Source organism: Pyrus communis, chromosome 13 (genome assembly GCF_041283825.1).
Source record: "Pyrus communis isolate YQ-2024b chromosome 13, ASM4128382v1, whole genome shotgun sequence".
NCBI classification, from domain to species: Eukaryota; Viridiplantae; Streptophyta; class Magnoliopsida; order Rosales; family Rosaceae; genus Pyrus; species Pyrus communis.
The window spans coordinates 12,472,498-12,487,970 of NC_142577.1; the positions used below are offsets into that span (position 1 = coordinate 12,472,498).

Genomic DNA, 15,473 nt, shown 5'->3' on the forward strand with positions numbered 1-15,473 from the left:
GAGAGTAAATGAAAAAAGTAGCTAGTATTCTTATAAACCAAATTATGAACGGTTTCAAATTCGGAAATAGTATTTACAAACGCTTGTTGTCACAATGAAAGCACCATTCCTTACATTAAGAACTTCAAACTTCGTCGGTGACTAATCTAACAAAATTCATTAAAAAAAATAAAAATAAAAAAAAACAACGACAACAAAGCAACAAAGGTTTGAAACAGGACAGCCAAATAGGTGATTTTACATTCTTTTACAATTACATTAGCCTTGGAAACCCTATATATGACGGTGTTAAGCCAAAAAGAAACCAACGGCGAACAATCAATAATTCATGAATACAAATTGCCCCGAATGCGAGAAGCAAGTCTTTGCACATATTGATCATCAAAAGAAGTATCAATTTCCTTAATCTTCGACAGAAAGTCCATGGCTTCTTTATATTTTCTCGCTTTACAATAGCCATCCACCGCAATCTTGTAGCTTAGCTCATTTGGCCTGCAATTGTTCTGCGTCATATAGCTAATCACTTCATCCATTTCTGATAACATTCCCTGCCCTGCATAGCCTGTGATGAAAGTATTGTATGTGAAAATACATGGTCGAATCCCTCTAGTTGTCATCTCCGAGAGAATTCTTATGGCCTCCTGCATGTACCCTTGCCTGCAAAACCCTTTGATGACTGTGTTATAAGAGACGAGGTCTGGTTTCCCACCAGATTTTTGTAGGGTCATGAGGATTTCTTCTGCTTTCCAACACTCTCCCTTTCTGGCGTACATGTCCATCAAGCTATTGTAAGTTACGAGATCTGGCTGAAGGCAGTTTTCATGAATCATGTACAGCATGTCATTGGCCCGGTCATACATGTTGTTTCTAGCAAACATTGAAAGCATAGAGTTGAATACAACCAAGTCAGGTTTGTATCCGTTGTTTTGCAATTGATGGAATGCCCTCTCCATGCCGTCCAGTGCTCTGCACCTGAAATTCGCAAGAATAAGAGTTCTCAAAAGAATCCAACTGGGGAAAATATGATAGCCATAAATTTCTCTCTCAATTCTCTCGATCCCCTTGGCATTCCCTCCTTTGGCATGACAGTTGATCATCAATGAATATGATGTTTCATTAGGCTTGAAGCCCTTATTTCTCATGTCTAGCATAACAGCTTCTGCTGCTTTCCAGTCCCCTATCCGAGCCAGAGCATTTAGAAGTGCATTGTAAGTTATAACGCATGGAGTAAATCCTGCTTTGATCATCTCATCGTACATCTGTGCAGCGTCTATTTCTGATCCACACCGTCCATATGCACTGATTAAGGTATTGAATGTGTCTCTGTCTGGCTCAAAACCACAATTCTTCATTTCTCGAAACACCTGGTTCACATACTTGTGCCTACCCTTATCACCACACATGGCAAGCATTGTGTTCCATGTAATACGGTTGGGGGCACATCCACTTGACTTCATTTCACAAAGTAACTTTATCATCTCCTCGGGGAGTGACTTCTTTCCCAGCATTCCGAAAACAGCATTGTATGTGCAAACATTAGGAACACAACCTGTCACCTTCATATGATTGAACAACCTTAGAGCCTCTTCCTCCTTTCCAGCTTTACCGTATGCATTTATCACAGTTGTGTATGTAACAGCATTTGGCATTGTTCCTTTTTGGGTCATCGTTTCTATGACAGATGCACCTTCCTCAAAGAATCCTGCCCTCACATAAGCTGCCACAAGCTCATTGTAAGTAACAGCATCAGGTGGGCAATTATTATCCTCCATTTCTTTTAATATGCTCAAGGCCTCCGTAAATACCCCTGCCTTGCCAAAAACTTGTAACAAAGCATTATAGGTAACAGTTCCAGGTACATAGCCTTGTGACTTTAACCCGACAAAGAACTCATTTGCCTCGTTCAACAAACCCTCACGCCCACAAGCAGATATCACCGTACTACAAGTAAACTCATCAAATTCAAATCCCTTCCTCCTCATCTTATCCAAGAGTCCTAAAATCTTATCCCAAGATCGACCCATCTTCCCATATACATCAAGCATGACATTGTAAGTCACCAAAGTTGGTGAGATACCAATTTCCATCATTTTGTCAAACAAGTCAATTGCACTTTCGTACTTACCACTACGAGAGTGCGCATGAAGGATAGTCGTGTAAGCTCGGACGTCCAACGAGTATTCTTCTATGGGAATTACATTGAACAGCTTCGATGCAAAAGTATGCTGCGACTCTCTCCCAAGAATTCTAACCATTAGTTCAATCATCTGGTTACTTAATTTCAAATTTTCAGAGCTTAAGTTGGACAGAATCCATTCAAACAACAAAATGGCTCTTTCCCAATTGCCAGAAAGATCTAATGCTTTCAACAAACTAATTAAATCAACTTCAAATAACTCAAACTTCACAGAACCAAAGAAATCATCCAAGCCGTGCAAAGGCTGCTCTACAATGGAATTGAACATCAACTTACCCTTTATAGTCAAAAAATCAAGAACCCCATCTCCCGATTCCACCAGCTCTCGATCGTCCTCGAAATTTGGGGCTAAAACTGAGGTGGGTTTCTTCATTTGATGCTGTTTGGAGGTCGAATCCGCCGAAATTTGAAGAGAAAGGAGACTGCCATTGGTTTGGTGAGGTGGGTTTAAAGGCTTGAGGTTGTGGGGAGAGTTGGGAGGCGAGGAGAGGCTCAGAAGGTGCTGCAGGAGAGAGTCTATAGGAAACGGCGGAGCTCTCGACTGAGGAGGCGGTGGCAGCGTCGTTGAGTTGAATTTCACAGGAGGGTTTGGCTGCGTTGGTCTGTTTGCTGGGATGGGATATACAGGTCGAGATGGAAAGAGAGTACCTTCCATTGTTCCAGAGAATTGGGATATCTGGGTTTTGTTACAGTGGAGGAGATGAAGCTACATGGGTGTGGAGTTGAGGACGGGCCAGAGGAGATTGGATTTGGATAGGAGGGATTGATGAGGAGAGCATTTCTGTGATAGTTTTGATGGTTAGACTCCATATAAAATTCATGTAGAATTATAATCACCATTTTTATGTTTATGATAATTATAACTAAAAGTAGAGATAAAAGTACTAATATACGGTATAGTGGTATTCTTCTTTACTTAAAAGTGAGAGGTCTTGGTTTCGAATCTTGTGATGGCAATTTTTATACTAAATTAGGTTGCCCATTATGTAGCTTAACCGAATGCCCCATCCTCCTAATGTAAAAATAAATCACTTTGGAAACACATAAGGCTATGTAGATTGGTTATAATTATCATAAATTTGAAAATGTAACTAAAATTCTATACGACATTCAAATTTTGATTATTTATCCAAATTTCCTCATATAACCTTAACTAACTATATGTAATTTAAATTTTAAAAGGAAACTAATGAAAATGGCTTGAAAACTTTGAGTTTTAATTATAAAGATAAAATAAAGGGTAAAGTAAATTGTACCAATATGGATTTTTTTAGTGTAAAAATATGATTTTTTGTTAAAGTGAACAATACCAGAAGCTTTTTGTTAAAGTTCCCAATTTTAAAAAGGTTTTTAAACCTAGGTTCAAAAATATAGGTTATTTTTTAGACTGGATTCAATTATCTAATTATATTTTATTTTATTTTATCAATTTTGTCTTTTTAGATTAAAAAGTTTAAATACAAATTTTTGTTATAAAGGTAGTTTATAAAAAGAAAAAACAAAGAAATACAATTAATCTGTGTTACACGTAGACTATGCACAAAAACCTAGTGCATAGGTAAATAAAAAATACAAGTCACTTAGTATTACGGTCTAATTATATTCCTCTTCACTTGTAAGTGAGAAATTTTAGGTTCGATTCTCACCAAAGACGAATTTAAACCACATTATTGTTAGCCAATTGTGAGGCTTAGCTCACTCTCCCAACCCTTAATGTAGAAATATTGTTTGTTAAAAAAAAATACAAGCCACTTAGTACTATTATCTAATGGTATTCCTTTTCATTTGCAAATAAGAGGTCTTAGGTTCAATTCTCGCTAAAGGTGAATTTGAAGACACAAAAACATAGAAAACTGATACTAGAGTTAGCTTCGAAATTCAACGTCTTATCGGGCGGTATGTTGTTCCCAAAGATCCTTATACTCAGCTGAGTTTAACTGATCCAATAAGACCCAGTATTTAAAAAAAAAAAAAATATATATATATATATATATGTGTGTGTGTGTGTGTGTGTGTGAGAGAGACCCTGTATTTAAAAATAAAAAAAAATAAAAAATAAAAAGATATATATATCATATTAAATATCTTTTGTTTCATATTTATGTTCTATGAATTGTATACGTATGTATGCATGTATATGTATATTTAACAAACCATAGTAGTCTTGATATCTTTCGTTTCATGCATTAAGGTTAGTACACCTCCTACATGCAAGTGTCGGACCCTGCATCAAGATCAATGTTGTTTGAGGTTGTTCACGATGACATTTGTATAGCAAGTGTCGGACCCTGCTATTAACTGAGTCATCCATATAAACAGATGTCCACTTCTTATGTGCACCACCATATTGACCATCCAATCATTCATTCCAATCTTATTTGCATAGTCATTACATTGGAGCTTGAGGTGAAAAATGATTTTCGACGGATTCTTTCCCTAGGAATCTTAGAGATTTTGTGATCGTAATCGTTTATCGTATATCATGCTGACAGTTTTCGTTAGGTACTATTTATATTTAATTTTAAATTTTGGAATGATTTTTTACTGCACGATATACGATGAACAGTCACGATCACGGGAGGCGCTTGAGGTTTCTTCACGTGTACCATTCATCCTCTGTAAGTGACACCTATTTATCCACTTGGCAGCCAACACTACTACCCTAACAAGTGTCAATTTATCATACCTTATTATCCAATAATATTGGACACCTCCTGCTGTATTGCCGACTCTATATATATATATATATATATATATATATATAGAGAGAGAGAGAGAGAGAGAGAGAGAGAGAGAGAGAGAGAGAGAGAGATTAGAAAAGGAAAGAGAAAGGGAAAGCTAGGGTTTGAGGGGTGCGGAGATGTTAGTTGGGTTGTCTTCTTAAAACTCGGATTATCAAGATGAGTGGTTAATGTAATGTGTTTTAAAATATTTTTATTTTATGATAAATGAAAAGCACGAGCTATCTATCGTGGGTTTTGATCTATTTACAAATATCTATATATTTCAAGTCAAGCATATTGTATTTTGTGAAGTACCTTCAAAGTTATTATGTATCTGGTCAGTGGAGCATGAGAATTTTAGTGTTGCATTAATCCGAGGAATAAATGTAAATTGCATACGGGAACATTAGGGCAGGAAGGCCATTAGGGGTCACATAGCGAATTACAATTTATGAAGGATATAATGAACACATAAAGGAATGATGTGATATGGGATTATGTGGCTAAAACTTTATATTATTCTTGTACTTTCTAGCGTGTGTAAAACAATATCGCTTGACTGGCATATTTCATATTCTACTCATTGAGCGATAGTGGTTGTTGCTCACCACTCACCTTTTATTTTATAGATGAGTTATTTGGCAAGATAGGTTGTAGATGAGTTGTGGTTGTGTTAGAAGATGGATTAAAGTTTATAATTTATTTTGTAAACCTGTAAGGATTTTGGAGCTATTTTTATAAGAGATGTTTTGTATTTCATTTTATTTTTACATTTATTTGCGCGCCGGGCGCAGGGTTAATTTTTCCCCCGACCTTGGGTCCAGGGCATGACAGATCCGTGTAGAACTGAGTATGGTGCGCGTTAGTGGAAAGAGATAGAAGAATGGCGGAGAGCGCCAGTTGGTTGAAGGTTACGTTCATTCACTCGAGCACTAACTCAACTGCGATCGAATTAAAACTCGAGAATGAAGAAGCCGAAATCCTCCTTTCCAAAAAAAAGAGTTTTCAATTGTCCTAAGCAACCAGTGGTCACCTCAAATCCTTGTAATAGTTGGAGATATTCTTTGTCAAGAATTTTCCATACAAGTAGGCAAATACAATTAACTTGTGATATAGGTTAATTTTAAAATTAAAAATAAAATTTATAAATGAGGTTTGGAACAAAGAACAAGAAATAACAAAGAAAAAGAAATAATTAAAGAGATAATTAGAAAGAAATTAATTTTTATAGTAAATCTTATCAATAAATAAAAAATTAGTGATGATAAAATAAGCCTAAAACAAGTACAAAATAAAATTAGAGGAATGGTAGCTAGTTTTTCCATTTGCCTTCCCTCACTTGCTTTTCCCACTCAATAGATGTTATGTGGGCTAATCTTATACCTAAATATATATTAGTTGTGTTTAAAACTTCTTACTTCTCTTTTCACTATTAAATCTCCTATGTCAACTAAATCATTAAATTATCCACCAAAATTTGACAAATCTAATTATATTCAAGGAAAACTTGATATAAGCCCGATTTTTTTAAACCAAAATTAGAAATAGTCCATTTTATTAAAATAAGTCGAATCCCATATGTTTAGGATTATTTCTGACACACCCTGACCCAGAATGTCCACTTGGACTCTGAATCGAGCTGTGCTGGCCGACACCTGGAAGGTGACGAAGCCATAAAGTGTAGTGATGTGGAAAATGTGAATAAATTTAAACCTAAAAGTGTCTAAATATAAGAGTGTGCTGTTAAGCGGGAATGAACCCATTTCATACGTGATGACAGAGCATAAGTGAAGTATAGTAAGGTAGGATAAGGATTATACCATCATGGGTAGCCACCTATACTGAGATTTACAAAGAATCCTCGTTGATACGAAAACTCAGCTATTAAAACCTGAAGGAGCGAAAAATAAGGATGAGTGGGCTTGAAAATAAAGTTTTATGAAAAAACCTTTTTGAAAACATTGTAACCCCTCGCCCTAAAACAAGTATAGTTTCCAAAATATACTTACTACGTATAGTATAAAAATACTTATTGTAGCTTGCAAAATCTCAAGAATTCATTACGGCACAATATCTCGTAACTAAGGGTAGGACATCCAAAATCACAAAATCTCAACAGTAATATAAGTAAAATCAGGTGCTTCTTAATCTATGCTAGCACACAAGTCGGAGTCGCCTAATGTGACATGTACGACTAAACTGATGCTCATCAATATATGCTAGCACACGAGTCGGAGTCGCCTTATATAACATGTATGACAGGACTGGGTGTAATCATAATATATGCTCTAGTGCTACAATCACGTGAAGACTCGCGCTATTTGCGGTCATCTGTGAGTCAGAGTTGTCTAATGCAACCTGTACGACAGGACTGACACCTACTTGGATCCAAGGCAAGCGTACGGTGTGGAGGTGAACATACACATGAAAGACTGGCCCTGGCCCTGTGCGAGCACTAACACCAAGGTGCAGTAATGATGAGTAAACTACATAAATATACATGTCACAATGATTCAATATTTCTAATCAACATACTAACATTCATAGCTGTAGATATAATTATGGCATCAAAGATTATAACCATACATGTGCATCCCGTAGGATGTAGCATATTTCATAAATTCTGTCATTTCACTAATTCTTATAAACTTTAGTCTAATCCAGGCGTACGTAAGAAATTCTTTTTCAAATGCATAAATGGAAACTATCAATCATACACACACACACACACACACACACACACACACACTATAAAAAGGAAAAAACCCACTCACCTGAAGTCTGCGCTACAACTCCTTAGCATGAATATCGAGGCATCACGAACAATCGTCGCCTAGAACAAATATCCAATCACGTGTCAGAATTCTTATCGATAGAACACATAACTTATATAAAACACATCTCCAATAACGTTCTAGAATGATTTGAAACCCATTGACCAAAAGTTAACCGTTGGTCGAAGGTTGACAGTAGGATCCACAACCCAACGTAACTCGATTCGGAAGATCTACACCTCATATTCCAATCCGTAACTTCCTAAGAGTTTCAATAAGCTTCTAGAATAACATCCTAAAGTTTCGGAATGATCCAACAGTCAGATCTCCGCCAATTGCTAAAATTAAGTGGCGGCCGACGTTTAGATTTACAAATTTAGAAAACCCATCCAGAAAGATCCGTACGCCAGATTCCTGATCCATTAGTTCCTAATATCCTTAAACTATTAAGTATTAAAACTTGGTGATGATCCAATGGTCGGATCGTCGAATCATATAATAACCAAGTGGCGGCCCTTAACGGAAATATAACCAAACAACGGAATTTTGTCAATCGGATCTCTAATATGAAATCGGGGCACCCATTTTAGCCTAGGAAGGTCAATGGGTGTCTCTGGCCACACGCCACCGCATATGGCGGCCGGTCGCCCGACTCACCAGAAAATTCAACTATTTCCCTCAAATTTTACTAGAATGAAGATCTCAATTAGTAGAGCAAGTTTTATACATGTGGCCAAGTCCAAATTGGCCGGGAAAAGCTCCAATTCGTCTCAAACCTCCAAAACAACTCTGCCGCCCCCAAACTTGTTTGGACTTTGTTCCTGAGCTCATGAGGATGCTATAGGTGGTGGTGATCGAGGGAAATTGTTTCAGAATTGGTGGATTGCCGACAAACTTCCTTTGCACCCACCGGTGTGGTTTCATGAAATCAGAGCTAATTTTCATCAAATTTGGGGTGTAAAGGGAAGAGGGAATATTGTGGAATGTTTTCCAGGTGGTTAGATGATGTGGTTCGTCAGAAAATGGACGGAAAACCCATCGGAATTGGTAGCAATGGCGCAGGTCGGTTCGGGGTGTACGGGTCAAAGGGGAAAATATCTGGGTTTGGTGCTTCTCACCTCCCTCCTTTCTCTCCTTTCTTCCCTCTCTGGTTGGTCACTCCTCTTTCTCTTCTTTTCCGATTGGTTGGTCTCTCCTTTACCTTTCCCACGATTGGCAACACCCTTCTCTTTTCTTCTTTCCTTCGTCCATCATTCCCCTTTCCTTCATTTCCCTCAACCAAAAAAAATAAAATAATAATAATAATAATAATAAAAACTATGAGAGATATATAAAATAATAAATAGAAATTTTTACAAAAGTACTTTCCAGATTTGCAGTTCTGTAAAATTTTAACTGTAGCTCCGAATTCGATTCCGCTTGCGCCTACGCGTTCGTATCGTTGAGTACTTCAAGGATACGCTAAAAAGAATATTTCTAGCGTTGCACTATATGTTGGTCAAACAAAAGTCAATACCCTCGCCTCTAGGGCATTTTCATAACTTCATTTAAAATTTATAAAATCGTAAAAATAGGGACGGGTTGTCACAATTTTATTATCAATAAATATTTATTTATTGATAATATTTACTATAAAAATTAATTGTATTTATCTTCTTCTTTTTTTGTTGTTATTTCTTGTTATTCTTCTTTTTGCTTTAAAGATAATCAAAGTATATCACAGTGTTAATTGTATATATCTATCTATACGAATGATTCTTTTTTATAATCAACATATATCACTGATTAATGTGTCATACTTGTAGGTATATTATGTTTTGGTACCCTTTAGTTAGGTTTAATATCTCTCTTATATGTATAATGTGTGTTTAATTATTTATCTACATATATCATAGGTTTTTTTTTTTTTTTCCATATTCTACCTATAACACAGATGAATTGAATTACATTTTTTTTCTTTTTTATAATCTACCTTGGCACAAAAGTTAATGAATTTAAATATTTGTCTAAAAAGACAAAATTGGTATAAAAATATATAATTAAATAATTGAACTTACACAAAAAAACAACCTATATTCTTGGACCTGGATCTAAAAGCCTTTTATTTTAATTATTAGTATTATTTTTGTACAAGTTTCATTTTTGGACTCTACTTTTTATTTTTTGTTTATTTTAATTTTTTTGAAGTAGAGCTATTGGGAGTATTAACATTACTTTAGTCTAAAGTAAGGGATGAAATTGCGCTATACGAATGAACAATGTTTTGGGGTGGATTTCAGTTTATTTACGGCCATGCCATTTCTTTAAAGAATGGGCTTTGTGGGTTCGGCTCCGTCTGGGGTTTTGTTGTTGTCTCGTAGGCGCTGGTTTGGTTTGGGGGTGGGGATGGGGTAAGTTGGCTGCACTGGCAGAAACCAGGGGTCACCTGCAGGGCTGCCAGAGAGAAGAGGAGAAAGGGAAGAGTACGGTGCTTTGGAATGGAAAGGTTGGGATTTTCGATCGGGTTTAGTGGGTGGGGAAGAGGTCACGTTGTTGGACCGACAAAAATGAGAGATTGCGTGTATACATGCCAGAGATATAATGAGAGAGCGAAGGGTAGGATGATTGAAGCAATGGGTGGGGTGGTTATGGTTTTGTCTGCAAGGGCTACACACAGAGAGGGGGCGAAGCAGGGAGGGAAGACGAAGGGTTGGTTTTGGAATTTTAGTTCCAGCTGGCGGTCCCTTCTACAATAATTTATGTGCCTTTCTCCTCATTTGGCGGTTTCGTTTGATTGAAAGAGATAAGTACCCGTTTTGAACTATTTTTGTCCCTATTTAACTACTCATCTTTTGATCGTAACTGGATAGGATGTTTTTTTTTATTGTTTATTCACTGTTCGATTCTGGTTCAGTTGCTAAACTTTTGATTGGAAGTATAAGAAATGCTTTTAAATTATTAAATTAGGAGAGTTGGAAGATATTTTGTTCTGATTTTTATTTGTTACTCTGTTTCCTTGCTCTTAATTTCTCTTTTTCTCCCTACTGTGCTGCTCTTTGATTTTTACAATCTCTATGCAGAAATCACACTGTACATGTTTTGCCCGATTTTGTTCATGGTCATATTGTTTGTTATTGTAGTAGTGATCCTGCATTTTTTTTACTGAAAATATGATTTTAGCCCTGAAACTCAAGTTTTTTTAACATAAAATCCGACATAGTCTTTTTACTTGAATAAAACCCAATGACTAGGCACCACATAAGCAAATTCATTAATTATGTTTGACTTTACACATTTTACATTTTTCAGATGCCTAAAATACCCCTAATTACAATTTTAATGTATACATTTAATTCTATGCATATTTGAAGGGAAGGATTAATGAAAAAAATGTATTAATGTTTAAATTCATTGCATATTAATATATTATAACAAAATTTTATGTTAATGCTTCTGGAAAAAAATAAAATAAATAAATAAATAAACATTAATGTTATACTTTCCTTCAAATTTTGTAATTATTTTCCAAATTTGCATAAAATTAGACAATTTTAATTTAATCTTATCATTTTCTTAATTACCAAATGGAAATTGAAAGGGAACTATGGAGTAATTTACATAAAAACATAGGTAAATTATTTGGACATATGTGTTAGTAATAAAATATTCCCAGTATGCAAAATAATTTAACTACAAAATAAAAAATTGTTATTTGATTTAATATTAATTTATCTACATTTGATATAATAAAATATAATTGTGCATATATATTACTAAAATGTGCCCAATATATGTAATAATGCATGTAAAATTATTTACGTACAAAATAAAGGTATGTAAGTTGATTAAAAAATAATATATCTACTACTTTTTGTTTATGAATTTTAATTTACCTATTGTGTTTTTTTTTTTTTTTTGTTCTTTTTCTACAAACATAATGCACCTTTTTTTTTTCGAAACATAATGTACCTACAATATAATTTACCTATTGTTTAATTCTTATAAGTAAATAATGTACTTATAATTTACCTATTATTTAATTCTTATAAAAAAATTAATTTACTTATACTTACATATAAATATAGATAAATTATTTTTGACACGCATATATAATAACAAATCAAAATGGCTAGTGTATGTAATAATCTGTGTAAAATAATTTACCTACAAAATAAAAGAATATTAATTGATTCTTGTTTTTTTATCAATCAATATTATTTGATGCAAAATAATTGATTATATAAAGGATCCTTTTTTTCATATGAAAAATGTGCCTATAATTGTTTATGAATATGGGTAAATTAATATATATATATATATATTAATAATATTAATGAAACAAAAAAGGTAAAATTTCCATATGGGGTTAATTGCTAATCATAATTAGGGTGAGTAATAATATTTATTAATATAATTAGGGTTTTGTGGCATAAGTTGTAAATATGTTGTAATAATTGGTTATGTACTTATCTAGGTGGTAGTCTATTTCAAATTTGGGTTTTATTTGAATGTTTAATATTAGTTGGGTTTTTGTTTGAAAAATAAGAGTTTCAAGGGTCTTTCTCTAAAGAACCCTTTTTTTTATTTATCTGTGTCTATGTTTTGGAGGTTTTATTTGGGATAGTCCATTGTTTATTGCTTCTCATGTCTGCTGGTTTGATTACGATTTTTTTTTTTTTTTTTTTTTTTTTTTGCCATTTTGTGATTGGGATCTTGACACGTCCATAGTGGAGTCGAGGTATGCTAGACGTCACGTGAGGATGACGTAGTCAAGTGCGCAACAGAAGTGATATTAATAAGAAAAAATTTGAATAATAAAAACCAAAACTATACCTATTTAACTAGAGATAATATATAAGTGTGTGAAAGTGCTCAAGTATATAATGCACACATATCAGAGCATAGGTAAAACGGAAGTGTAGTCGAACTAACTAGGTACTAATTATACAAACAAGGAGAGGATCCCTACATTATTTAGTAGTGCGTCAGAACCGCTAAGTAATCATCGTGAGCCACCAAAGATGAACAACTATCTAGAACCTGGAGGGGCGCAAAACAGAAGGGTGAGTGGGCAAAAACAAAGCGTGTGAAAACATATTTAGCTTTATGAACATAATAATCCCTCTCCATAAAACCTGTATAGTTTCTAGAAAATACTACTACGTAGGTACGAAAAAGCAATACACAAGGCCAGTGAAAACTGAAGTATGCCATGTCATAATATTTCAGCACTAAAAATGTAAGCCACGTGTGAAACCAATATGAAGTAGTATGCCAGTCGGAGTCACCTAACGTGACCTATACAACTGGATTTATAGCTCATCAACATATGTCTGCATACGAGTCGGAGTCACCTAATGTGACATGTACGATAGGCTGGGTGTAAATAAGTACGCTCAAGTGCTACGATCACGTGAAAGTTGTGCGATAGATCGCAGGTCACCTATGAGTCGGAACCACCTATTGTGGTCTGTACGACAGGTTAGCACCAAAACTTGGATCCAAGGTGAGCGTGCGGTGTAGGAGGTGAACAATCACTTGAAAGCTGTGCCCTGGCCTCGGGGGGGGAGCACTAACACTGGGGTGCAGCATAATAAGCTCTAAATGCATAGCAATATGCAATGCAACAAGACCAATCACATGCTAACTCACCTGAAGCTTACCTGAGCCTCCGCAACATCAAATAGTATAATTCACAATTCATACTAATGCAACAATATAGTAATAAGAGGTATAGACATGGCATACAAGGCATGAATTCATTTAAAAGCGTTTTCTGGAAATCGTAAAGCATATATATATATAGAAAACAAATGCCCACTCACTGATAAGTAGCAGGATCGTAACCCCCTTGCTTCGCTTGTCCATGCTTGTCCTCAGGGTACATCTCACCTATATGCGATACAACTATTTTAGTATTAATTCGATAGCACATAAACAAAGCCTAGGATTAATTCCTCATACGTTACTCAAATGGGGTGTTAGAATATACCAATGTGATTTACTTGACAACACGAACACCCCTATATTTTTAGAAAAAATTTTGGACCTCTGACGCACCCCCACGCGCGGCCAGTGCGAGACGGAATCTAGGAATATTCCGTCCAAACTGACGGAATATTTCGCTAATTTAATTGATGGAGTTACCTGACGCCGTCAGAATATTCCGTCAACTTTGACGAAATATTCACTTTTTTCTTCGCTCACCCTTGCCGTCCACCGTCGTCCGTTGTCTGGTTCGCCGGTTTCTGGAAAAATATAGCCAGATTTTTGGAAAATTTTCAGATCTTCATAACCTTGTCATTTCTTAACCAAAATCTGTGAAATTTATATGGATTTAAAGCCCTTGAGGAGTAGAACAAGTTCGTACCTCTTAAAAGTCCAAAATCAAACTAAAATCGGCCTAAAAATCCCTTGAAAGTTTCGGCCAAAACTAAAACTTCTCAAACTTACTTGTTCTGATGTCAACTTCACTCCAAACTTACTCTAGGGTCTCCATGGAGTTGCGTAGATGTTTTCTTGAGCCTTAAAGTCTCGTAACGCGGCCACGATCACGATGACCCAAGAACCACCGAGTTGGCGTTACCGAGTCCATGGGTTAAAACTCGTCAAAACCCCAAACAATTGGTATGGCTAGGTTCATACCAAGATTTTCCATAAATCCTCGTCGATACGAAAGCTCAGCCACTAAAACCTGGAGGGGCGAAAAACAAGGGTGAGTGTGCCTAAAAATAAAGTTTTGTAAAAACCTTTTCGAAAACATAATAACCCCTCGCCGTAAAACAAGTATAGTTTCCAAATATACATACTACGTATAATATAAAAATACTTACCATAACCAATTGTATTTCAAGAATGCCATATGTCACAACTTTTGTAATTAAATACCTTACGTCTGTAATCACATATTCTCGCAGAAGTAAATATATCGTATCGAGTGCTCATCAACACATGTTGATACATGAGTTTATGCAGAGGTATTCTGATATGAACAAGATTGGGTGTAACAATGATATACATTATTGTACTACAATCACGTGAAGACTGGAGCTATGCGCAGCACATACGAGTCCTAATTGCCTATAGCAATCTAGGATAGGACTGGCACCTACAATGGATCCAAAGTGAGTGTACGGTGCGATGTGCACATACACATGAAAGACTGGCCCTAGCCCGGGCGAGTACTAACACCGGTGCAACAAACGATGAGCAGTTAACACAAATATAATCATGCCACAGTGATTCGATTAATTCTAGTCGACACAACATTATTCATAGCCGTAAGTTTAGCTAAGGCATCCCATACGATTTATAATGATTTCCTAATTCTCGTCGTTACGTCATTTTCTATAAATGTTAATTTAATTACGGTAGTTATATAGAAAATTCATTATTATATGTATATATGGAAACTAAATAAATATATGCATATATCAAAGAAAAGACCCACTCACAGATCATGTTGTCGAGTCGAACCTGCCTCGTAGCATCGAGAGTCCTTGTGATGCATTTTGCCTACAAATGAAACCATTTATGTAAATACGTAACGTACGAATTTATAAACGCGTTTTCATACAAAGTAAGGCTAATAAAGAAACTATTTTAAAACAGTAGAATTTCGAAAAACGGATGACGGATTCGGGTTCGGCACGTCAAGAAACTTAAAGAGGGACCCTGAGTTCCTCCTAGCACCGCCACGTGTTGCCACAAGGTGGCTGCACTGGCAGCCATAACCTGCATGCGCCGACACCACGCGCGCCTCACATGCCGCGAGTACAAACGTACTCACCGTCTTTTCGA

General features: G+C 35.7%; 1 protein-coding gene and 1 long non-coding RNA gene across 2 annotated transcripts; both read right to left on the minus strand.

Annotated features, from left to right (window-relative positions):
• Positions 1–208: 208 nt before the first annotated feature.
• LOC137737690 (uncharacterized) lies at positions 209–3,009 on the minus strand. Its single transcript, XM_088683247.1, has one exon. It carries the CDS (start codon positions 2,850–2,852, stop codon positions 327–329), a length of 2,526 nt encoding a protein of 841 aa, XP_088539373.1. The 5' UTR covers positions 2,853–3,009; the 3' UTR covers positions 209–326.
• Positions 3,010–7,257: 4,248 nt separating this feature from the next.
• Positions 7,258–13,676, minus strand: LOC148691780 (uncharacterized). The gene is made up of 3 exons (XR_015954619.1): positions 13,499–13,676; positions 7,695–7,753; positions 7,258–7,375 (listed from the first exon to the last, which is right to left on the minus strand). It is a non-coding gene; the product is annotated as an uncharacterized LOC148691780 (long non-coding RNA).
• Between the last annotated feature and the right edge of the window lie 1,797 nt (positions 13,677–15,473).